Source organism: Eretmochelys imbricata, chromosome 2, assembly GCF_965152235.1.
Source record: "Eretmochelys imbricata isolate rEreImb1 chromosome 2, rEreImb1.hap1, whole genome shotgun sequence".
NCBI classification, from domain to species: Eukaryota; Metazoa; Chordata; order Testudines; family Cheloniidae; genus Eretmochelys; species Eretmochelys imbricata.
Window position 1 is genome coordinate 199,426,198 of NC_135573.1, and position 23,665 is coordinate 199,449,862.

Sequence of the window (23,665 nt, forward strand, 5' to 3'; positions counted from 1 at the left end):
CTCCTTTTTAAAACCCAGGTGCCCTGATTAGCCTACCTTAATTGATTTTAGCAGCTTCTTGATTGGCTGCAGGTGTTCTAATCAGCCTGTCTTAATTGTCTCCAGAAGGTTCCTGATTGTTCTGGAACCTTCCCTGCTCCCTTACCCAGGGAAAAGGGACCTACTTAGCCTGGGGCTTATATATCTGCCTTCTATTACTCCCCTATAGCCATCTGGCCTGACCCTGTCACATATTCCCCCAGTCTGCTCAACACTACGGGGTTGGGCAACTTGGGACTTCAGGCAGTGTACTCGTGACAAGCCATCTGCATTGCCATGGTGGCTTCCAGCCTGGTGTTGTATGGTGAATTGGAAACATTGTAGGGACAGGAACCATCTGGTCACCCTTGCATTCTTCTCTTTATTTTGCTGCATCCACTGGAGGGGTGCATGGTCAGTCACAAGGGTAAACCGTCGTCCCAGAAGGTAATAACATAGTGTTTCCATGGCCCATTTCACAGCTAGACACTCTCTTTCAACCACGGCATACTTCTGCTCTCTCGGGAGGAGTTTCCTGCTGAGGTAGAGGATTGGGTGTTCTTTGTCTCCGACCATCTGCGATAGGACAGCTCCCAATCCTACTTCAGATGCATCTGTTTGTAAAATGAATTCTTTGTTGAAGTCTGGGTCTATAAGCATGGGGTACTGCAGAGGGCTGTCTGTAGATCCCTGAATGCTTTCTCTGTGGCATCTGTCCACTTCACCATGTCTGGACCCCGGGCTTTAATCAGGTCTGTCAGGGGACTCGCTCTGGTAGCAAAATGGGGAATAAATCGTCGGTAGTACCCCACTATACCCAGGAATGCCCGGACTTGCTTTTTCCGATTCGGCCGGGCCAATTTTGGATAGCCTCTAGTTTGTTTAGTTGGGGCTTGACCATGCCCCTTCCTACAATGTAGCCAAGGTATTTAGCCTCGGTGCCATCGGGTTTGGGCACCAACACAGTCGGGCTTGACCACTGACTGTGGGACTCTTCGATGACTCCCAGCTCCAACATCCTTTTTACCTCTGCCTTGATCTCCTCCCTTTTTGCTGCTGGGACCTGATAGGGCCTTAAAGTCACCTTTGCCCCAGGGTCTGTGATAATGTGGTGATATGCTTCAGTGGTCCAGCCTGGTTTGGTTGAAAACACGTCCTGGTATTGGATGATCATCTCAGTTACCTCCTTCTTCTGGTTTGATGTCAGATCAGTGGATATCCTGATCTGCTCCTGCATGTTATTTCCCTGGATCGGGGTCTCTTGGGCCATTACACATGCCTCTTGTTGGTGCCAAGGCTTTAAGAAGTTAATGTGATAAATTTGTTCTTGTTTCCGGCATCCTGGCTGCCACACCTTGTAGGTTACTTCCCCCACGGGTTCAACCATCTCATAGGGCCCCTGCCATTGGGCCAAAAGCTTGCTTTCTGCCGTGGGTACCCACACCATCACCCGATCCCCTGGTTGGAACTTTTGCCTGGCGATTGTAATGGGTTCGCTGGGCCTCCTGCGCCTTTTCCAAATGTTCCCGTACAATAGGGGTGACCCGGCCTATCCGTTCTCGCATCTGCAACACATGGTCAATTATATTTCTCCCCTTGTTGGGTTCCTCTTCCCAGATTTCTTTTGCAATATCTAGTATGCCATGGGGGTGGCGTCCGTATAATAATTCAAAGGGGGAAAACCCAGTTGAGGCCTGAGGTACCTCCCAGATTGCAAACATAAGGTAGGGAGTAGTGTGTCCCAATCCTTCCCATCTCGACTTTTTTACCACTTTCCTTATCATTGCCTTGAGGGTTCAGTTAAATCTTTCTACCAGCCCATCGGTCTGCGGATGATAGACTGAAGTTCTCAGGGTAAGTATATGGAGCAGCGTACAGAGGTCCTTCATTAGCTTCGACATAAATGGGGTACCTTGGTCTGTTAATATCTCCTTTGGTAGCCCCACTTGGGCAAAGATCCCCACCAACTTGTTAGCTATCGTTTTAGAGGCCGTGTTCCACAGGGGGATGGCTTCTGGGTAGCGAGTAGCATAATCCAGAACGACAAGTATATATTGGTGGCCCCGGGCTGTTTTCTCCATGGGTCCCACTAGATCCATGGCTATTCACTCGAAGGGGACCTCTATAATGGGAAGGGGTACTAAAGGTGCCCTCAATGGGGACTGTGCAGCTGACACTCCGGGCAGGACGCACAGTACCTCCGCACTTCTTCATGTACTCTGGGCCAGAAGAATTGTCGCAGGACCCATGCCAGGGTCTTCTCTACCCCCAAATGCCCCCCAAAAAGATGACTATGGGCAAGACTTAATACAGCATTCTGGTGTTTTTGAGGTATTGGGATCTGCTGTACCTTCTGCCCCTGTATTGGTGCAATCTGGTATAAGAGATTCTTCTTCATTATGAAGTAGGGTCCTGGTCCCTGGGTTTTCCCTTCCACGGGGACCCCATCTATTTCGGTCACCTCCTTCCTAATGTTGTCATACCGTGGGTCTTCAGCCTGGTCCCGTCCAAAATTTCCTCTCCTGGAGCTAATCTGCCCGAGATCTAGGGGGCCAGTCTCTGTTGCCTCTACTGGTTCAGAGGCATTAGGGTGTGGGTCCGACTCGGGTGCTTCTCCCTCCTGGGTGGCCTCCTTTTCAGCTGCTCGGGTCCGCCTACCTATGAGAGTGACCCTCTGGCTTTGGGCCAGTATTCGGTTTCCCAAGGCCTTAGCTGCCCTTCTTTCCCTTTTCATCTTTCTACGCTGTCTGAGAGTGGAGAACAAATCTGGGGATATTTCAGAGAAGGTTGGGGGTTGACAGTCTACTGTGGATGCCGCACTACTTTCAGGGCTTCCCCCTTTCTCCAATTCCTCTACTGGGAGTAAGTCTCCAAACCCTGGGAAGTCCCTCCCTACGAGCACTGGGTATGGGAGTTTAGGGACTACACCTGCTGCTACCTCAGTAGTGTTCCCCTGAATCTCGATTTTTACTGGGATGGTGGGGTAATAACTAACTGTCCCATGGACGCATATTATCCCCATACGCTTAGCCCACAGCAACTGACTACGCTTCACGAGATTCCCCGAGACAAGCGTGATAGCACTCCCCAAATCAACCAGTGCTGTGGTCTCTACCCCATTTAGCTTCACCGGTCTAGTATACATATGTGGGGTTAGTGAGACCCCCACAAGGTGGATTAGGGAGCCTGGGTCTGCCCAGTTCCCCAGGTTACACTGCATAGGCTCCTCGGCATTGGGACACTGTGCAGCTGTGTGTCCCCACTCCCGGCAGGCGTAACATCTGTAAGGAGCCCTAGGCATTCCCCGGTCTCTTGGTTTGGGTAGTCTAATATCACGATCCTCTTCCCCCTCAGTGCTCCGACTCTTTGTGGCTTCTGGTGGGCCTTCAGCCCCTCTCTTTTTCCACCTGGGTTCTCCTGGTGGCCCAGTCACACAAGCTCTAGGGCTTGGTGCTGCTAGTTTAACCCGGGGTGCTTCTTCCTTAACTGGTCGGGTCAGCTCCCTAGCCGTCCTTCACCTCTCTACCAGTGCGACAACCTCATCGTAGGTGGAGGGTTCGTTCTGGCTTACCCAGGCATGAAGGTCTGGCGGTAGTCCTCTCATGTACCGGTCGATGACCAGAACCTCTAGTATCTCCTCCAGACTCCAGGACTCAGTTTGTAACCACTTTTATGCGAGATGGATGAGGTCATATAATTGGGACCGTGGGGTTTTGTTTTCATGGTACCTCCACTCATGATATCGCTGGGGCTGCACTGCGGTTGTTACCCCAGATCTGGCCAGGATCTCTGCTTTCAGCTGGGGGTAGTCTGCCGCAGCCTCTTCAGGCAAATCATATGAGGCCTTCTGGGCCTCCCCACACCGGAATGGAGCGAGGATGCCAGACCACTGTTCTCGGGGCCAAGCCTCCCACAGGGCTGTCCTATCAAAGGCCAGGAGGTATGCCTCCACATCATCCTCCCACGTCATTTTCTGCAGCCAATTGCTGGCCTGCATGATCTGCGTCCCATCATGGCCGCGGTTCTGCTCTGTAAGGGCCTTACCTGGTTTACCAGTTCCCGCAACATAACCTGGTCTTGAGCACCCTGGTCCATCAGCAGATGATTAGTCTCTTGCTGCAGCCTCACTGCGTCCTGTTGGGTGGCTGCCTGGACACGAGTAGCCTCCTGCTGGGCAGCCGTGGCTTGTATCAGTGCCCGCACTACCTCCTCCATTGTGGAGAAAAAATCAAAAATAGATGCTCTTCACTTTTTTTTTTCCTTCCAAACACCCTCCTTCTTCCGCCTTGCTGTGGATACCAGATCCCACTTCCGACACCAGTTGTGACAAAGTTCCTGCTCTATCTTGGTGGGTCTTGCGCTTATTAGCGGATTTGCTCGCCTTGGAGCTTCACGGCAGCCCTCAGCTTGGCCGTTTTTCTGAATTCACAGTCCAGGTCAACTCCTGTGTCTGACCAGGAGTTGGGAGGTTTGGGGGGAACCCGGGCCCACCCTCTCCTCCGGGTTCCAACCCAGGGCCCTGTGGAATGCACCTGTCTAGAGTGACTCCGGGAACAGCTGTGCGACAGCTACAACTCCCTGGGCTACTTCCCCATGGCCTCCTCCCAACACCTTCTTTATCCTCACCATAGGACCTTCCTCCTGGTGTCTGATAATGCTTGTACACCTCAGTCCTCCAACAGTCCACGTTCTCACTCTCAGCTCCTAGTGCCTCTTGCTCCCAGTTCCTCACACGCAACCACAAACTGAAGTGAGCTCCTTTTTAAAACCCCGGTGCCCTGATTAGCCTGCCTTAATTGAGTCTAGCAGCTTCTTGATTGGCTGCAGGTGTTCTAATCAGCCTCCAGAAGGTTCCTGATTGTTCTGGAACCTTCCCTGCTCCCTTACCCAGGGAAAAGGGACCTCCTTCGCTTACTGCTAATCTATCTGCTTTCAATTCCTCTCCTGTAGCCCCATGGCCTGGGCTTTTCTTACTTTTTGCCCCTGCTTCAGCTTCCCCCCCGACCGGGCCAGACGCTTTTTCTTCGTTTTGTTTTTTTTGCTGTTTTTCTGCTGCAATTTGAGTGCTGGTCGGCTGCCAGCTAGCTGCCAGCCCCCCCACGCCTGCCCTTGGATGCTGCTACTGCTCTGGCTGAAACCCCCGGGCGGGGAGGGGGACTGCCGACCCGCTCCCTGGAGGAGGGGAGTGGAAGCCCCCAGTCCAAACCGTTTTGCTGTTTGATTCTGGACCCGTACTGGGCCAAGAGGAATCTTCTTATCTACTCGACATTCCTGGCCTGCTGAAAGCCTCGCTGTCTAAAGCTACAAAGCCAGAAGAGAAGATAGCCGACAGAAAAACCACCCAGGGAAGCTACAAACCATCGTAGAGGGGGCCGTAAGACTGAGTAACTTTTGAACTGTACTCTCGTGTGGGGGGAGGTTTGACTGTGTCTTGACTGCATTTGTAGGGGCACAGGGGGTGTGGCATGGAGCTGCCCCCCGATCCATCGGTGCCCCCCCCAACACTAGTACAACCGTCACGGCCCCCGCGCCGTCTGTCCCTGCTGGCAACTTGCCATCTGCCTCTGGATTCAGCTGCTCACCCTGATTCCACCGTCCGGGCCAGAAACAACAGCCAACCAAACGAGACTCTTTGGACAAACACACGTGGGTTCATGTCCGTCCGTCCCCCACCCGCAGACTGTCCACCCCACAGTTTGCCCCTACTACCTGACCCCAACTCCTGTTTCCTCCCCCTCTCCAGTCCGATCCATTTCCCCCTCCCGCTACCTGCAGCCCAACAGGGAGAAGTGGTTAATCTGCTTCCCCCTCCCCCCTCCTCCATCTGGTGTCTCCCCATCTGTCCCTGCTCACGATGGCGGGGAATGAGAGGGGTGAGGCCCCTCTAACAACCTCAGCTGCCCCTCCCCCACCTACCCCCCCGCCCAACCCCCAAGCCTCTCCCCCCACCACTGCTGCAAAAACACCTGCCACCGCCCCCGCTGGGGCATCGGCAGCAGGAGGCACTGGGGCGATTATCACCGCTGCCACGCCCACCGCCCCCCCCAGATTCTAGGAGAGCCCCCCCAGTTGGTCGGAAAGGCCAGGGTGTGAAGAAGGGAAAGGGCCCCGCTTCAACCACCAGGCCCTCCATGACAGGGGCTGTCCCCACCGCTGTGGCCTCGTCATCGACCATGGCGTCCCTCCCCACTGTTCCCTCCACCAGCTCTGCGAGCGTCCCTCCCCCGGCCCCCACGGCATATGCCTGGGTGGCGGCAGCCTCCCTGCCTGCCACCTCGTCATCTTGCCCACCCACCGCCTCTGCTACCGTCAATAGTGGCCGGGGCCCCTTTCCTACCATGACCAGGAAACACGGCGTCCATTGCCTCCTGGTGCCCGCCTCACCCCACGTGGAGACATACGTGCAGGCGTTGGCGAGGGTGGTAGGACCCATGGCTATTGTGGCAGCCTCCAAAATGTACGGGAAGGTCGTCTTTCTCTTAGCATCGGAGGCTGCCGCCCAGGAGGCGGTGGAGAAGGGCCTGGCAGTGGGGGGGGGAGGGTTTTGTCCCCCTGGAGCCGCTAGAGGACCTGGGCGCCCGCCTCGTCCTGACCTCCGTCCCTCCTTTTTTACCCAATGCCGCGCTGTTACCCGCTCTTTCCATCCTGGGGAAACCCGTTTCTGTCATCAGCCCTCTCCAGTTGGGCTGCAAGGACCCCACCCTCCGTCACATCCTCTCATTCTGCCGGCAAGTGCAGCTTCTACCGCCGCCGGCGGCACGTGACGGAGAGGCGCTCAAGGGGTCCTTCCTAGTTCCCTACCAGGGAGCCCGCTATCGGGTCTACTACTCTATAGGAGAGGCCCGGTGCTACCTCTGCCGATCAGTGGGGCATGTCCGAAGAGACTGCCCCTTGGCCCGGTGGGGAGGGGCACCCAAGACCCGGCAGGACATCGGCTCCGTCATTGCTGGCGCCCCTGGCCGCCCGGCACCTGAAACCACCTCTCCTCCTGCTCGATCCACTGCTACTCCTGCCCGGGCCCAAGGGACACCTCCCCTACAATGCCCAGATGAGGGAGGGAGCCCCGCCCTCGCTGCTAACAATCTGGCAGAGTCTATGGAGGAGGGTGCAGCAAAGATACTACCAGGCAGAGGAGAGGGCCCGCCCCAAGGGGAACCCTCCCTCCCTCATTCTGCCTCACCGTTACCCCCCCGAGCCCCTGAACCATCGCCTCTACCCTCCGACACGACCCCTGCTAACCAGTCCCCAGACGATGCTATGGAGGGCTGGACCCTAGTCCAGGGGAAGTGAGGCAAACGGAAGGCTCGAGCTCCGGTTTACCCATCCGATGCGGAGGCTCCCCGGAAGACCAGGAAGGAGGGCACTGACACTGAGCCTTCTGCTCTGCCCACGAGTGAGATCCATCCGCCAGTGTCGGGTGGGGAAGACACGATAGCACTGGAAGGTAGGATCTCCCCTCCACGGAAGACCCTCCCCTCTGAGACCCCTGGGGAAGCCCCTTCTGCCCGGACATCACCCGAAACCCCCACGAACCCCCAGGCAACCGTCGAGGCGGGCACCAGAGGGGAGACCCCTGGGGTGGCGGAAGGCAACCTCTCCTCCATGTATGAGGAGATCGAGGCCCTAGGTCTGACCCCGGTCACCCAGGGAGAGGATGACCTTCTGCCGGCTGGCCTTGATCTGGGCAACCTCACTCCAGTCCCCCTTTCCCCATGCTCCCTCCCCCTAACCGCCTTCCTGGGCGGGGACCCTACAGAAGGTAGTCCACCACCTGATGCCGTGGCTGCCAAATCCACCACAGAGCCTGCGCCTGACATCACCGGGAGCCCCCTCCCCACCCCCTTAACCCTCTAATCTGTTCGGGAGGCGCCACCTCTCAGCTGCTTGCCTCCCGAAGCCCAGAGCCTCGCCTTTGCCCCTTTCCCCACCCCGTCCCTGCCCAATCCACCTCCTCCTGCAATGCTATTGCCGCCCCTGGGGTTATTTCTTTCCCTTTTTTTGCGGATCCCTCCCAAGGAGCAGTCTTCGCATTTTCCTGCTGCGACCCATTAGGAGCTGCAGTTTTCCCTCCACCATCCCCTTCTACCCCAAGGCTTGAGACGGACCTAATAACTTTGGCCTGTCAGACGCCCCGTCGGTGGTCTGCACCCTGCCTGCCCGCCTCAGCGGACCACGAGGCTGCACCAAGAGCCCCACCAGGGAATAACCAAGAAATCGCAACCCCACCCCCCCATGAGCTGCGAAAAGCGTTGCAGGAGTTTTTAGAAGACGCCCGTGGCTCCCGCAACAACATACAGCTAGCTCTCCAGCGATGGGGGGACTTTGACCAAATCCTCCAAGCCACAAGGGCCCTTATAAGAGAGGGTAGAGGGACAGGAAGGCAAGGTGCCGTGGCCTACGGGCGGGTCCGCAGCTTCCGTGATAAATTACTCACTTACGGGACGGGTCACGGATTGTTGCGTGACCCGCTGGGAGTTGCGAACACCCCGCCAACAAGGAACCCCCACCCCCCCAGCCCTCCGCATGACGCCTCTCATTATCGCAACTTTGAACACCAGGGGCTGTAGGATGGCTCTCCGCAGGTCCCAGGTGTTCTCTTTCCTTCGGGAGGGGAGGTACTCTGTGGTTTTCCTGCAGGAGACCCATACATATCCAACCGCCAAGGACAGCTGGCAGCTGGAGTGGGGGGACGGGGTCTACTTTAGCCATTTCACGGTTCGACAGGCTGGAGTGGCGACCCTGTTCTCCCCCGACCTATGACCCGAGGTGCTAGGGGTCACTGAGGCTGTGCCGGGCCACCTGCTGCATCTCCGGGTCCGTATGGAGGGGCTCGTGATCAACCTCATTAACATCTATGCCCCGACAACGAGCCCGAAGCGGCCGCAATTCTACCAGCAGGTGTCCGTCTTCCTCATCACCCTAGATTCTCACGAGTGCCTAGTCCTGGGAGGTGACTTTAACACCACCCTTGAGGAGCAGGACCGCTCGGGGGCTGAGCTGAGCCCGGCCGCCGCGAACATTCTCCGAGAAATAGTCGAATATCACTCCCTAGTGGATGTCTGGCGTGACCACCACCCGGATGACACTTCCACGTTTACCTTTGTCCGGGTGGAGGCCCATCGGTCACACCACTCTCGGTTGGACCGTATTTATTTATCCCCTTTCCATCTTTCACGAGCCCACTCTTCCAACATTCGGCCGGCCCCATTTTCCGACCATCATCTAGCCACCATAACAGCCTCCCTCCATGCAGAGAGGCTGGGGCCGGCCTATTGGCATTTTAACAACAGCCTGTTGGAGGATGAGGGCTTCGTGACGTCCTTCCGGGAGTTCTGGCTGGCCTGGCGAGAGCAGCGGCGTGCCTTTCCCTTGGCGCGGCGATCGTGGGATCTAGGGAAGGTTAGCGCCAAGCTCTTCTGCCGTGACTACACGCGGGGCATCAGCCGACGGAGAAATGCGGCGATAGAGCAGTTGGAAAAGGAGGTCTTAGAGATGAGAGGCGTCTGGCCGCCAGCCCCGAGGACCCGTTCCTCTGCGTAGTGTGCCGGGAGAAGCGGGAGGAGCTCCGGGCCCTCAAGGACCATCGGGCCCGAGGTGCCTTTGTTCGATCCCGCATCCACCTCCTTCGGGAGATGGATCGTGGCTCCCGTTTCTTCTATGCCCTGGAGAAAATGAGGCGGGCCAAGAAACACATCACCTGCCTTCTAGCAGAAGACGGCACCCACCTCACGGATCCGGTGGAGATGTGTGGGAGGGCCCATGACTTCTACACAAGCCTTTTCTCCCCGGATCTGACCCATCCTGGCACTTGCAGGGTGCTCTGGAAGGAACTCCCTACAGTCAGCGTGAGAGACCGAGACCGACTAGAGCTGCCTCTCACCCTGGCCGAGTTCTCGGAAGCCCTCCGTCGCATGCCCACCAATAAATCTCCGGGCATGGACGGGCTGACCGTAGAGTTCTACCATGTGTTCTGGGACATCCTTGGCCCAGACCTAGCCACTGTCTGGGCCGAGTCCTTGCAAGGTGGGGTCCTTCCTCTTTTGTGCAGGCGAGCGGTGCTCGCCTTTTTGCCGAAGAAGGGGGACCTCCGCGATTTACAAAATTGGCACCCCGTCTCACTCCTTAGCACGGACTACAAAATCGTAGCGAAAGCAATCTCGCTGCGGCTAGGGTCTGTGATGGCGGATGTGATCCACCCAGACCAGACCTACACTGTCCCGGGCCGCAGCATTTTTGACAACCTATTTCTAGTCCGAGACCTTTTGGAACTCGGGCGTAGAGATGGTCTGTCGTTCACCTTCCTGTCTCTTGATCAGGAGAAGGCGTTTGGTAGAGTGGACCATGGGTACCTCCTGGGCACTCTGCAGGCGTTTGGATTCGGACCTCAGTTTGTGAGTTTTATCCAGGTACTGTATGCTTCTGCAGAGTGTCTGGTTAGGCTCGACTGGACCCTGACCGAACCGGTCAGCTTCGGGCGAGGAGTACGGCAGGGGTGCCCCCTCTCGGGCCAGCTGTACACTCTGGCGATGGAGCCCTTCCTCTGTCTCCTCCGAAGGAGGTTGACAGGGTTGGTGCTGTGGGAGCTGGAGCTGCGGCTGGTCCTGTCGGCGTACGCCGATGACGTGCTCCTCATGGTCCAGGACCCGGGCGACTTGGCGTGGGAGGAGGTTTGCCAGGCCATCTATTCGGCAGCCTCCTCCGCCCAAGTCAACTGGGTCAAGAGCTCTGGCTTGGCGGTAGGGGACTGGTGGCAGGTGAGCTCCCTCCCACCCACGCTTCAGACCATCCGGTGGAGCATGGGTCTGCTGCTCTACCTAGGCGTTTACCTTTCTGCCACGCACCCTTCTCCGCCGGAGAACTGGCAAAATTTAGAAGGCGGGGTGATAGAGCGGCTCCGGAAATGGACGAGGCTACTCCGATGTCTCTCCCTCTGAGGCAGAGCACTGATGCTTAACCAACTAGTCCTGTCCATGCTCTGATACCGGCTCAACACCCTGGTCCCGGCCCCAGGTTTCCTGACCAACCTCCAGACATCGATTCTAGAGTTCTTCTGGTCAGGAATGCACCGGGCCCCTGTTGGAGTTCTTCATCTACCCCTGAAGGAAGGAGGGCAGGGCCTGAAGTGTCTGCACACTCAGGTCCGTGTCTTCCGCCTCCGGGCCCTGCAGAGGCTCCTTTATAGTGCAGGTAGTTCGACATGGAGCATATTGGCGCACGCCTTCCTGCGCCGCTTCCAAGGGCTCCAATACGACCGGCAGCTCTTTTATCTCTGTCCAAGAGGTTTTCCGCGAGACCTCTCCGGGCTGCCAGTCTTCTACCAGGACCTCCTCTGGACTTGGAAACTGTTTTCAACGACCAGGTCCGCGGCGGCCACCGTGGGAGTGGACCTCCTTGTGGAGCCCCTGCTACACAACCCCCAGCTCCGTGTGCAGGTGGCAGAGTCCTGCTCAGTGCGCCAGAGTTTGGTCCTGGCGGAAGTCACGAGAGTCGGAGACCTCCTGGACTACGACCGAGGAGACTGGCTGGATCCCCTGACGCTTGCTCGGCGCATGGGGCTCTGCAGACCTCGTACCCCCTGGCACGTATTTCAGGAGGTGAAGGCCATTTTGACGCCTGCTGCTCAGGCTTATCTCAGTCGAGCCCTGCGCGAGGGCACACCCCGCCCACCCTCTACCCCAGGCCCTCCGGACCTTTCAATTGGACCCCTACCCCGTAGATCCCAGCAAATCCCTCACCCTTTCACTGCGAGCCGGCTGCATGAACTGCAGCCGGTCAGCTTCCAAACCGCGCCAAGGAAACATCTATACACACTCACGCTTCACACCCTTCACGCCCTCACCCTGGTGTCCCTCCCCGATACAAAGTGGCAGGACCTCCTGCCACCTTTGGAGGGTGAGCAGCCCTGGTGGGCCAGCCTGTATTCCACCTTGGTCCCGAGGCCCGTCGGGGACATTATTTGGCGGCTCCTTCACGGAACTGTGAGCACGGGCGTGTTTTTGACATGGTTCACCCACATCTCAGATACTTGCCCTTTTTGCAACGTGAGGGAAACCCTGGCACACGTGTATTTAGAGTGTGCCAGGCTGCAGCCCCTTTTTCGGCTCCTCACGAATATTTTATTACGCTTTTGGCTGCACTTTTCCCCTCACCTTTTTATTTACACACTTCCCATCCTTGGCCCCACAAAGTCGCAGGATCTCCTGGTTAACCTCCTCCTAGCCCTAGCTAAAACAGCCATCTATAAAACCAGAGAGAGAAGATTGGCCAATGAAGCGTCCTGCGACTGTAAGGCCGTTTTCCGATCCTCAGTACATTCACGTATCCGGGCGGAGTTCCTCTGGGCGGCGTCCACCCACTCCCTTGACGCCTTTGAGGAGCGGTGGACGCTGTCCGAGGTTCTCTGCTCTGTGACCCCATCCGGTTCCCTCCGTCTGACCCTTTGATTGAGGGGAAGAGCGAGAGGCCCCAGCCATTGCCGCTGTGTATACCATCATTACTGTCACCTAGGAGGGGTCCTATCACACGTGGGTGTACGTCCGTCCCTCCCCCCAAACTGCCCACCCCGCAGCCATGCCCATCTTGTCGGGCACTCTCAGGAGAGGAATAATCGGTGACACTGGGCGTGGCACTAGGTAACTCGAGGGGGTGGAAAACCACGAGTGTCGAGGAAACCCCCCCGCTCTAGGCCACCAGGTAACTCAGGAGGGTGGAGGACCACGAGTGTCGAGGAAGCCCCCCCGCTCTGGGCCCAGGCTAGCCTGAACACTTCTCCCTCCTGAAGGCTGCTGTGCTATACCTTGCGTTTGCTTTTGTTTTGTTGCATATTTTTGTTTTTTCCTTTTTGGTGATTCTTTGTAAATAAAATTCTTTTCTGCTTTTAAAAAAAAAAATTACTCTCCTATAGCCATCTGGCCCGACCCTGTCACAATGTTTACTCAGTTCCAACATTGGATCACACATTTCTATATGTACAGTCACACACTGTTGTGTCAGGACATAAAGAAGATAACACAAAGACAATATTCACAAAGTCAGTGAATATTGCAAAGAGTGATGTAGTTGTTTTTGAAATTACTGTCTAGCAAAGTTCGCGGTTTGGTTTGGTTTAAAAGGGTAAGAACATGGATCCTGTGTACTAAATTTTTTTCCCTAACCTCAGTTGGATTAATATGTTGGGTTACATAGCATGTGGTTTTCCCAATTCTTTCCAAATCAGATGCTTATGTGCTTTATACAGAGCACCAGTTTTCTTCTGAAAGAAGTTAGATTTTGATTTTGACTGATGGCAGAACTGTAGGAAAATCTTTGACATTTTGCTTTAAAAAAAGCCTATTAAGCCTATGTTATTTATATTATTCAAACAGCAGTTTCAGCATCACTGTTGAAAGGTACTTCTGTAAACTTCATACACCTCAACTGTCTTGAAGGAGTTCTTCTCTGACTCCTGAGCAGTTTTAAACTTAGTAATTGAACAAAATGCTCCCTCCACATAGTGTTTGGCAGGTCTTTTGCAATTGCAAAGCCTTACTTTGAGCACGGAAGAACAGCTTTGGATATGTGTGGGTTTTTTAAAAAACAGAAGTATGCAAGTCTAGAAAGTATGCAAGTCTAAATTCAACTGCGGTGACATTCACCCCTCTGCAGGGTTTCAGGATAAAGCTTATACATCATATAAGCCCCACTTAAATCCTCAAAATAGGACTTCCATGTTGCATAAACCTTGTGCTGAAGCCCTGCAGAGGAACAAATTTCAACCTAAATGAGCAAATGTTTAGGGAGTTCTTATTTGTTCCAAACGACCTCCGATTTCAGCCCATCCCTAGTCTCAGTGATGTTAGCTCACCTCTGTAAACAGGTCTTGGCAGTTGGCTTGTGGTCTTTGTGATATTATAACATTATAACACTGGGTAGCCAAGGAGCCCAATCCTACAGTGTGCTGAGCATCTTCTAGGTAAGAGGTAATGAGTATCTTCAACTCCCCTTGGTTTTAGGGGAGGTTGAGGGTGCTGAGCAGTGGAAGGAGGCAGGATCAGCCCTAAATTTCCAAGCAGAAACCCCTAAACTTCTCCCACGAAATATGCATAGACACAAACAGGTAATTGCATGTGTAAAATATGCAGCTGCTCACACAAAATGGGTGTAATGGCACGTTGATCACCCATTTCTTTATGTAATCACCTATTTTACAGACAACTGCACATTTTATGGCTTGTTTTAGAAAAATTGCCCCTATAGGTCCTGCACAAATAATGGTTAATGTTATTGTTTAATTTCATAGGAACAGAGTGGTGGACTTTATATATAATCCCGACCATATTATAAACATCTATGAAAGATGACTTGAATTAAACAAATTTTCCCTTTTAATGTATTTCTTAATATCCTTAGCCTGAAGATATTGGGCAAGCACCAATGGTTAATGCCCCAGAAAGTGGAAAAGTGGACTTAGAAGCCTTCAGCCAGTTTACAAAAATTATCACACCAGCAATTACAAGAGTGGTGGATTTTGCCAAAAAGTTGCCTATGTTTTGTGAGGTAAGAATTTCTTTTTTCTTTTTCTTTGCTTCATGCTATTCTAAATGGACCTGTCAAGAGAAACAATAGAAAGTAGTGTCATTGTGACATGAAAACACACAAAATTATATCTGAGCCTCATAAAATCCCTCTACTTCCTGTTGACTTGAATCATGCAAGAATGAAGTGAAGAGGTTAGACCTTACTAATCAGTTCACTTTGTTTTAAATCAGATGGCTTAAAAGAATTAAAAATAAAAAAATAGGATAAAAATCATCTCAGTATCATTTAATTTCCTGTTTCCTATGATCAACCAAATCCCTTTTTTGTGATTTTGTATGGGCCTATACCAGTGGCAAAATCAATAAATCTTCCCTATCACTTGCATAACTTTAAGAAAATACTTAAGGCCCATTAACCCCCTGGTACTTAAGTACATGCTTAAAGTTAAGCATTTACTTAAATGCTTTCCTACGTAGGGATGGAGTTAAGTGCCTTCCTGAATCCAGGACTAAGATACCTCCCGCACTGGCTCATCTGTAGTGGATGGGATGTCAGCAAAAACCCAGGCCACAATCTGCCCCTCAGACATCACCACGAGTGAAATGTAAGTTAGATGTGGAGGCAACTAATAACACTTGGCTCCAGAAGGATATTCAGATGTGAGATACACTATAAGACGAATATTTAAAATTAAATTTTAGTGTAATTAGGATATGCATGGGCCCTATTCTGATCTCACTCACACTGGTACAAATTGGGAATGAAAGTAAATTTGAGAGCAGTAGATAATGATGATGATTGTTCTCTTGACTTAAAAAAATGTTAACTTAAATTCTGGGCTGAATCAACTGGAAACTAACTTTGACACCTGGGAGTCTCCTGGAATCCACAGCCATGGAAGTTCTGCAGCAGCGGTGGACTGCCGCCCTACTATCTCCTCCTGCAGAACTGCACTTGACCCCACTGGTTATATGGCAAGAGAATGACCTTGGAAATGACAGTGAGCATGCTCAGGGAGATGATCCGAAATCCAAACATGGGAACCACTTCTTCTCCCCACTGACTGAACATCAGTCAGGGAAGAAGCTTAAGGCAGGCGCACCATTGTGCTTTTCCCTGGCTGATAGCTCAATCTCTAAGGTTAGTCAAGGAGAGCTGTTATGTCAAGTAATGCCCTTTGCCTCCCCTGGCACCTACAAAAGAGGGTGCAGTAAGTATCAATAGCTGTTGCACTGTAAATAGCTCTCCCTGGCTCTGTCAGCCAAGAAAGGATAAAACAATGGCCAAGTGTGAAGATTTAAAAATCCAAAGAGATTGAGAGGCCCCTGTAGCACTCCAGTGTCTGAGGGGAGCTGTCTGCATCGATTTACTGTTTGTGGTGGGAAATTGCAGTGACATGCCAAGGCAGTCTTTTTAATTAAAAAACCTGGTCCATCAGATAACAGGCTGCAATGCCTATCTGACATCTCCTATCCCTCCTGGCCACACAAGGCCCACATGCTCCACAATTTAAGCGAGTGGAAAGCATGAAGCAAATGAGTCAGGAGTTGTGGGGCATGACCTTTGTATGTTACTCGTTTTGGCTAGGTCAGGCCTCCCCCGCAGCTGAGCCACCTTTTAAACTTTGCTCCTACAGACACCAATATCTGACAATAGAATGAGAAACAATGCACAGTGAATACAAAGGGTCGGGAGAGCTGCCTTCTCATGTGGCCGCAGTTGTGAAATAAAGGAATGGGCATGGCAAACGTTAGTACTTATTTGAAAGGGACACAGTCTGGCTAAAATGATTCACTTTTTAAAAAATGCAGGTGTCTTTACTTCGGTTACAAATAATCCTGCCTGGGCCAGACTCCGGCTGTGAATCAGTTTGCGAGGAAAAGCCCTTCCCTTCCCCTGTAGGCCCCTGCACAGACACAATCACAGTCCCTGCTGTCATGGGACCAGAGCTGACAGTGCAGCTAACCTCTGCAAAAGAGACAGAGCAGGGAAGGACTATGGCCCTTTTCCCCAGTGCCCTGCCTGCTGCAAGAGGGGATACACACTGTATTTTTATTGGTTTCAGAGTAGCAGCCGCGTTAGTCTGTATTCGCAAAAAGAAAAGGAGTACTTGTGCACCTTAGAGACTAACCAATTTATTTGAGCATAAGCTTTCGTGAGCTACAGCTCACTTCATCCATCACATTCATCACAGCTGCTAGACCATCCCAGTTTCAAAGGCTCATGGTTTAGTGGCATGGTATCACAGTTGTCAGCGGTCCCAGTTTGGCTAAGGCTGTACTGAGTTTTGCCAATGCAGTTTTAGGTCATTTCAGTCTCAAAATCAAATTGTGAGCAGCCGAGTTCATATCTGTGGCCAGCAGGGGGCCCAGTGAGATGAGCTCATCCTTCACAGTCAACTGGAGCTGCAGCCCCATTCTCTGGTGGGCATGTGTTGCTGCTAGAAGATGAGAGTCCTGATGCCAGTGCCAACATCAACTGTAGCCTGGACAGCCCGGACTCCATGCAGGCTAGGAGGAAGCCAGTCTTGGCCCTGGCTGGCAGGATCCTACCTGGTCTGTCAGGCTGGCTAATTGCATACAGAGGTAGGATCCAAGTCCTGTCCAGAAATAAGGAGATAGGTGAGAAAATAGGGGAGCAATTACGGATGGAAAAGAAGAAGAACTGGAGAGGGTTAAAATAGGGGAGCAATGGACAGGCAAAGAAGAGTAGAGACAGGGAAGGTATAGAGGGGAAGAATAGAGCTGGGAGGGAGTAAGGGAAGGGAATGTTTGTGATAGACAAGGAATTATTTTTCATTGTCGGGGCCTGGGCTCCAGCCGCCAGGAGGTTACATGCTTTCTGATGAATTACAGGTTATTTTCTATGCCGATCTCTCTCGCCCTTTTAAGGGGGAAAAAGGCTAAAAGAAAAAAGTCCCTAAAACTTGCCAGAATGCCCTCTCAACTTCCACCAGACCCAGCCATGGTGTGCTACAGTGTGCGGGCTACTGCAAGCACTGAGGGTGTTTGTTTCTTTAAGAAAAATAAAATTGTGGTATTTTTTAAATGAATTAAGTCAAGGAACCATTTCTATTGGTCTTCAGTTTGGTAAAACCTTATTTTTTACAAAGCCTATACTTTGGACACAATTTAACCTAACAGTGTCCCTTGAACCAAGTCCTGTGCAGTGTTTCCTTCAGCATTATGGGAAAAGGTGCACCATAAAGAAGTTACAAGGGGGGTCTGGGAGAGGTGGGAGAGTAAAGGAATTTCTTTATGTTTATTAGATCAGTGGAAAAAATAATGAGTTATTTGCTCATGTTATATCCCACTATTGACTTTTTTTGCTACGTATCTCACGATCCCGTTTTTTTTTCTTTTTGTCTCTGTTTCTTTCCTCCTTCCTTGTCTCTCCATACAGTTCTCATTTTTCTCTTTATTCCCCCTCTGTTCCCCCCCCCTTTCTTTCTCTCTCTCCTTTTTCTCTGCACTTGTTTCCCATTTGTCACCTTTTTATAATTGCTTCCTTTCTCCTTTTTCTTTTCTTTCACCTTCTCTCCTCTCTTACTGGATCTCAGCAGCCAAACAGCAGCACTTCCTTTGGGAAGCTAAACTCCCAATTTCCCCATTCAGCCCATCTATGTGCAACCATTGAGCTTGATGCAGAAGGCTTGACTTGCCCTGACTGGAAGGTGTCATTTTCCTTATGTATCTAACATTTCAGACCTGACACTGGCGACACATCAAAATAACTGTGCAATCCTAGTCAATTTCTCTTTTCCGCTGGCTCCATGTTTAAAACTCTTCTCCCACAGAACACTGCTTTTGCCTCTGTCAGCCAATTGTCCATCATCCATGCTGTACATTTTTCTACCAGATTAAATGTAATCATTATGCGAGTGAGTGCACAACTGCCAAAACCACACACGTTTACTTCACTTGAGATTCAAAGTAAAAAAATCATATCTTAACATGAACCCAAAATGAAACAGATTTTCTTCATTCTAGAACCCAATTAGGATTTAGCTTCATCTTCACATGATTACGTATGTCACGGTAGCTGCTCATGTTGACTTACAGTGACATCTTCAAAACAGTCTTGGAGATTTCACTCTTTTTTCATTATCATTTATTTATGTAGCTAGATAGCTTTATAGAAATGCTAAAAAGGGCACCTATTCCTATTATGCAGACACCTTAGAAATAACATATAAATACAACCTAAGTGCAATAATTCAGGAACTACCCTCCAGCAAATCCTGCTCAAATAGTTCCCCATCTTTGGCATTACAATTCCCTCTCACTCCCTACACTCCCTCCTACCATTTTCAGACCCTGGGAAAAAGATGAGCCTTGCAACATGCCTTGAAGATAATGATCCAAATTCTGCTGTCAGTCACACCAGCATAACATTGGACTAGTGCCACTAAAGGCAACTGAGTTACATTTCTAAAGCTGAAAGCAGAATCTGGCTCATTGTCTCTTATTAAATGCTGATACTTGATGGTTTCCAAAATATTACAGGGGGAGATTTCAAAAGTGATTAAGGGAAGAAAGAGCACAAATCCCAATCACTTAGGCATTTTTTAAAATCTTCTCCAGAGACAATATTTGTTTTACTACTTTTACTAAAAACCAGCCCACATTTATAGTTCTTCCCATGTGTGATCATTTCCCCCCCTATTCCTAGGTCAGAAAAGTAAGAGGTGCAGTATTGTTGTAACCAAAGAAACAATTGATAGTATTAATTTGTCAATTAAAGCTTGCAAAATGCTTTTCAAATGGAAAGTGGATATTATGAAAATGTATCAGGCTAGCTTTTCAAACCTGCTCAGCCCCCAGCAGTCCCCACTGAGAACGGCACTTCTGAAAATCTGATCCCTTCATTTTAGTGCCTTCTGAAATTCGAACCCATTAGTCCTTCATTATAACGATATGGTGTCTTAATTTCCAACAGAAATTGGGTGGAATGAACCCACTCAGAAGGATGGCAAAGCATATACTACACAGGGTTGTTAGCTTTTGGGGTGTGTCATTCATACTTGGGAGTATTTAGTCTATCAGCTGTATGGTGTGTAACAGCGTTAATAGTGTATTTAGCAGCCCTTGATGTTTATTGAGAGTAACATGGATTTTATTGTATTTCAGAACTAAGTTTGCTTGAAAACCCTAGTTAGTGCAGGCTGTTTCATTATCATGTGTAATCTCTGCAGCTGCCATGTGAAGACCAGATAATCCTTTTGAAAGGCTGCTGTATGGAGATTATGTCCCTCCGAGCAGCAGTGCGCTACGACCCCGAGAGTGAGACTTTAACACTAAATGGGGAGATGGCAGTGACAAGGGGCCAGCTGAAAAACGGGGGTCTCGGCGTAGTCTCTGATGCCATCTTCGACCTGGGCATGTCGCTGTCTTCATTTAACCTGGATGACACAGAGGTCGCCCTGCTCCAGGCTGTGCTGCTCATGTCATCAGGTGAGAATGAGAACATATTGGGCACCACCAGAGCTTTTATAACCATCCCTGTGTGAAGTTCTGGTTCATTGTATCTGCAGCAAATCTCTCTCTAAAAGAAAACAGAGGGTATTTTAAATATAGGAGCACTGGCTAAGGCGTCACTAGAATGATGCAGCTGAAATTCTTGGTTTCTGCATCACATTGGGGCTTAGAAACTATGTGGATAAGCACTCACAAAAATACCTTTATGATAGATAACAATGGTCTTGGTCTCAGACCATGTGCAAACAGTGTAGAGGTCTGAGGTGGATTGGTTGCTGGAAAGGGATCAGTGATGTAGCTGAGTCTGGGCCAACATTCCCTGGCTTACAAATAGAGCGCTCAGCATCAGCCATCCTCAGGGTAAATTCTCTAAGGGCTGGGCTTCACTACTGGGAGATCAATGCTGCTGTGATCGATTTAGCAGGTCTACTGAAGACCTGCTAAATCGATGGCAGAGTGCTCTCCAGTCCATGCCAGTATGCCAGCTCTTAGAGAAGAGTAAGCAAAGTCGACCGGAGATCATCTTCTGTCGATGCAGCGCAGTGAAGACACCGGAGTAAGTCGACCTAAGCTATGTCGACTCCAGCTACGTCATGGAGTAGCGTAACTTAGGTCGACTTACCCCGTACTGAAGACAAGCCCGAGGTGCTCTTTTGCTCTAGCCCAGGGTGCTGTAACATACAGGACTGAGAATGTGGTTCTTGGGCAATGACAGACCTGGCAACTTGAGGGGGAGGAGGGGTTGAGAGTGCTTTAATCCCTGAGTAGTAAACAATACATAGGACAGGGGTTTACATTGACCTTCCTGATCATTTGCATTCATTTGACATTTCCACTGAAAACATCTGGGTCTCCGTTTATTTTCCAAAGCCTTGGCTTGTAAAACAGTTATTTCAGAAGGCATTTCCATAGGAACTTCTTTCCTGAAAGGGACCTTTAAATGTTTTCTCATAAAGGAAGCATTTTCACAGCCAGGCTGGTGCATTGCTTCTGTGCTGATTTGGAGGGAGGAGCACTGTCTGCTGAATTGCCAGCACCACTGAGTGCAGTTCATTGGTGTTCCTAAAGGCCTGCTCACCTTGTGCCTTCCCATGGGATCCTCCATCCCATTTTCATGAATGTAAACTCACTGCCTGTAAACCCAAGATCTCAGCCAATCTTGGTTGAAAAGTTTCAGAAGACTTTGGGTGAGATAAACTTCGTTAGATAGGAGGTTAATCTGATAGTTAAGTTTAGTCTCTAGAAAGCATGTTAGGATTTTGTTTTTTATGTAACCATGTGTTTCCAATATTCTTACTCAGCATCTCCTGAATCTCTAGACTTTGATAATAAACTTATTCTTGTTTTCACTGTAAATATATCTCAGTGCTGTGGTGTTAAGTAAAATACTGGTCCTGAGCTGAATCTTATAAGCTGCTGTACATATTGTTCCTTTGGGGACAGCAGACATAATATTTCTGTAAGTAGTCAGGGGCTGGATATCACAGGAGAATGCTTCAAAGGGTCTAGGGGACTGGGGTGCACCTATTGTTAACCTGTAAGGCACAATAAGGGCTGGCATGGCACAGAGAAGAGTGCTTGGGGGCTACAAGGCTGGTGATGTTAGAAAACTAACATCCAGCTAAGCACAAGCAAGATTCCCTGACACTGGATGCAGGGGGAACAAGGTGGCTCACAGTCCTAGGTACCCCAAGAATTGTCACAGTGATGTAATCAGCAGGATGAGGGGCTGTCTTCTTTGCTTCTACATAAATCCCCAAAGTTCATTGTCAGTCGTCAGAGTACAGGCTAACCAGCTGTGGCTTGTTTTGTGTCTCTGCTGCTTCGCCATTGGTTTCACCTCTCTTCGTTGACTTCGTATGTAAATGGGCATCCATTGTGTTGGTTTATAATGCTTGATTTACATCCTGACAGAGAGACCAGTGAATAAACATCTCTTTGTCTAACAGAAAACCAATTTTTTCATCTCTGCTGGTGGCTAATACCTTACTGCAGACTGCAGATAAGCGTATCTTCAGTATCTGTACAGAACTCCTTACCTAGTATCTGTACATACATTTCACAACGTCATTAAAGACCATGTGACTCGAGTTTCATTTAAGATCTGAAGTGACATTCTTTGGTGAACTCGAATGTACATAGCAGAATCAGGACATTCCTGTATCCTTCTTGCCAGTTGGCATTGAGGGCTTCTTGGGTCACAGTTGTAGGGCTGCCATTGAAAGGAAAAACAAAGACAGGAGAGAATCGTAATTTAGAGGTGCGGGGGCGGGATTTTTGATGAAGGAAGTTTTTATTCATAATTATTTGTAATACAGTAACACTTGGAGGCCCCAGCTGAGATCAGGTCTCCATTATGCAATGAACATACCAATAATAAGAGACTGTACCTGCCTGAATAACTTACGTTGTAAGTGGATGAGACAGACAAAGGGTTGGAGGAAGGAACCATTGGAGGGTTGGAGGAAGGAACCATTACTATCTTTGAGGTACAGAGAGATTAAGTGAGCAAGGTCACATGGGAAGTCTATGACAGAGCCAGGATTTGAACACAGGTGTCCTGAGTCTCAGTCCAGTGCCTTTATTACATGGCTGTCCTTCCTCTCTTGATTTTGATTAGGAATTTATTATTGTAAATGAATGCATTCATCCTGTTTCTTTTTACCTACAGATCGTCCAGGTCTCCTCAGTGTTGAGAGGATAGAAAAATGTCAAGAAGGTTTCCTCCTGGCCTTTGAACACTACATTAATTACAGAAAACACCACGTTGCACACTTTTGGCCAAAACTGCTGATGAAAGTGACAGATCTACGAATGATTGGAGCCTGCCACGCCAGCCGCTTCCTGCACATGAAGGTGGAATGCCCCACGGAACTCTTTCCCCCTTTGTTCTTGGAAGTGTTTGAGGATTAGAAAGACTGGAGTGGTTCTCAGAATTCCCATAGCACTACTGGCTGTCATTTCATTCCATTGCCTAGCTCTTCTTCTGTTCTTTTTGGTTTGGTTTGGTTTGTTTGTTTCTTTTTTTTTTTTTTTTTGCATAGACATGGATGAAAATGTCCCTTTTATGCGGGTACTTGTGACTATTGCATTTTGTCCTTCAGTCCCTTGATGTGAATGCTTTGACAGCTTAACAGTGAAAACACAAACAAACCAATCTCGATCACCAGCACTTAAGTGGTCACCAGCTCACATCCATAACTGCTTGGGGAAATGGGGAGTTAAAATTGAAGTGGCAGAAAATAAACAGGCCTCCAAGGCAAAGCACTTTGCCCTGCCTTTTTCCCAGTATTACCTCATTTTGCAAGCCACAAGTGAGATACAGTGTCTAGTTTTCCATGGTCATTCTAAGTGTAACCATTACCATTGTGATCTAAGAATACCATCATCACTGTGATTGCATCACGTCTTTGGGATTATTACATGGATCATAAATATCTGTGTCCTCTACAATCAAATCTTTTTTCAAATATCCAGTGGGAAGGAGGGGTTGATATATTTTTTTCATTTGTACAAAATGAAGGCAAAATCCTTCAGCCCTTGCTCAATTAAAACTCTAGAATACTTCAGTGGCAGGTCTACTGGAATAGAGACTTTGGGCTTGATCCTGTGAGGTGTTGAGCTCTTCCAACAGGTGCTGGGAGCCCTCAACT

The 23,665-nt window shown here is 50.2% G+C and overlaps 1 protein-coding gene across 2 annotated transcripts in view; it reads left to right on the forward strand.

The window, feature by feature from the left end:
• Positions 1-23,191, forward strand: part of THRB (thyroid hormone receptor beta) — a 289,369-nt gene extending 266,178 nt beyond the window's left edge. For both annotated transcript variants that reach the window (XM_077811266.1, XM_077811265.1), the window contains 3 exons: positions 14,407-14,553; positions 19,730-19,988; positions 22,684-23,191. In XM_077811266.1, coding sequence (XP_077667392.1) covers positions 14,407-14,553; positions 19,730-19,988; positions 22,684-22,925 — 648 coding nt within the window. In that variant the 3' untranslated portion in view covers positions 22,926-23,191. The remainder of the gene's footprint in view (positions 1-14,406; positions 14,554-19,729; positions 19,989-22,683) is intronic.
• Positions 23,192-23,665: the final 474 nt, after the last annotated feature.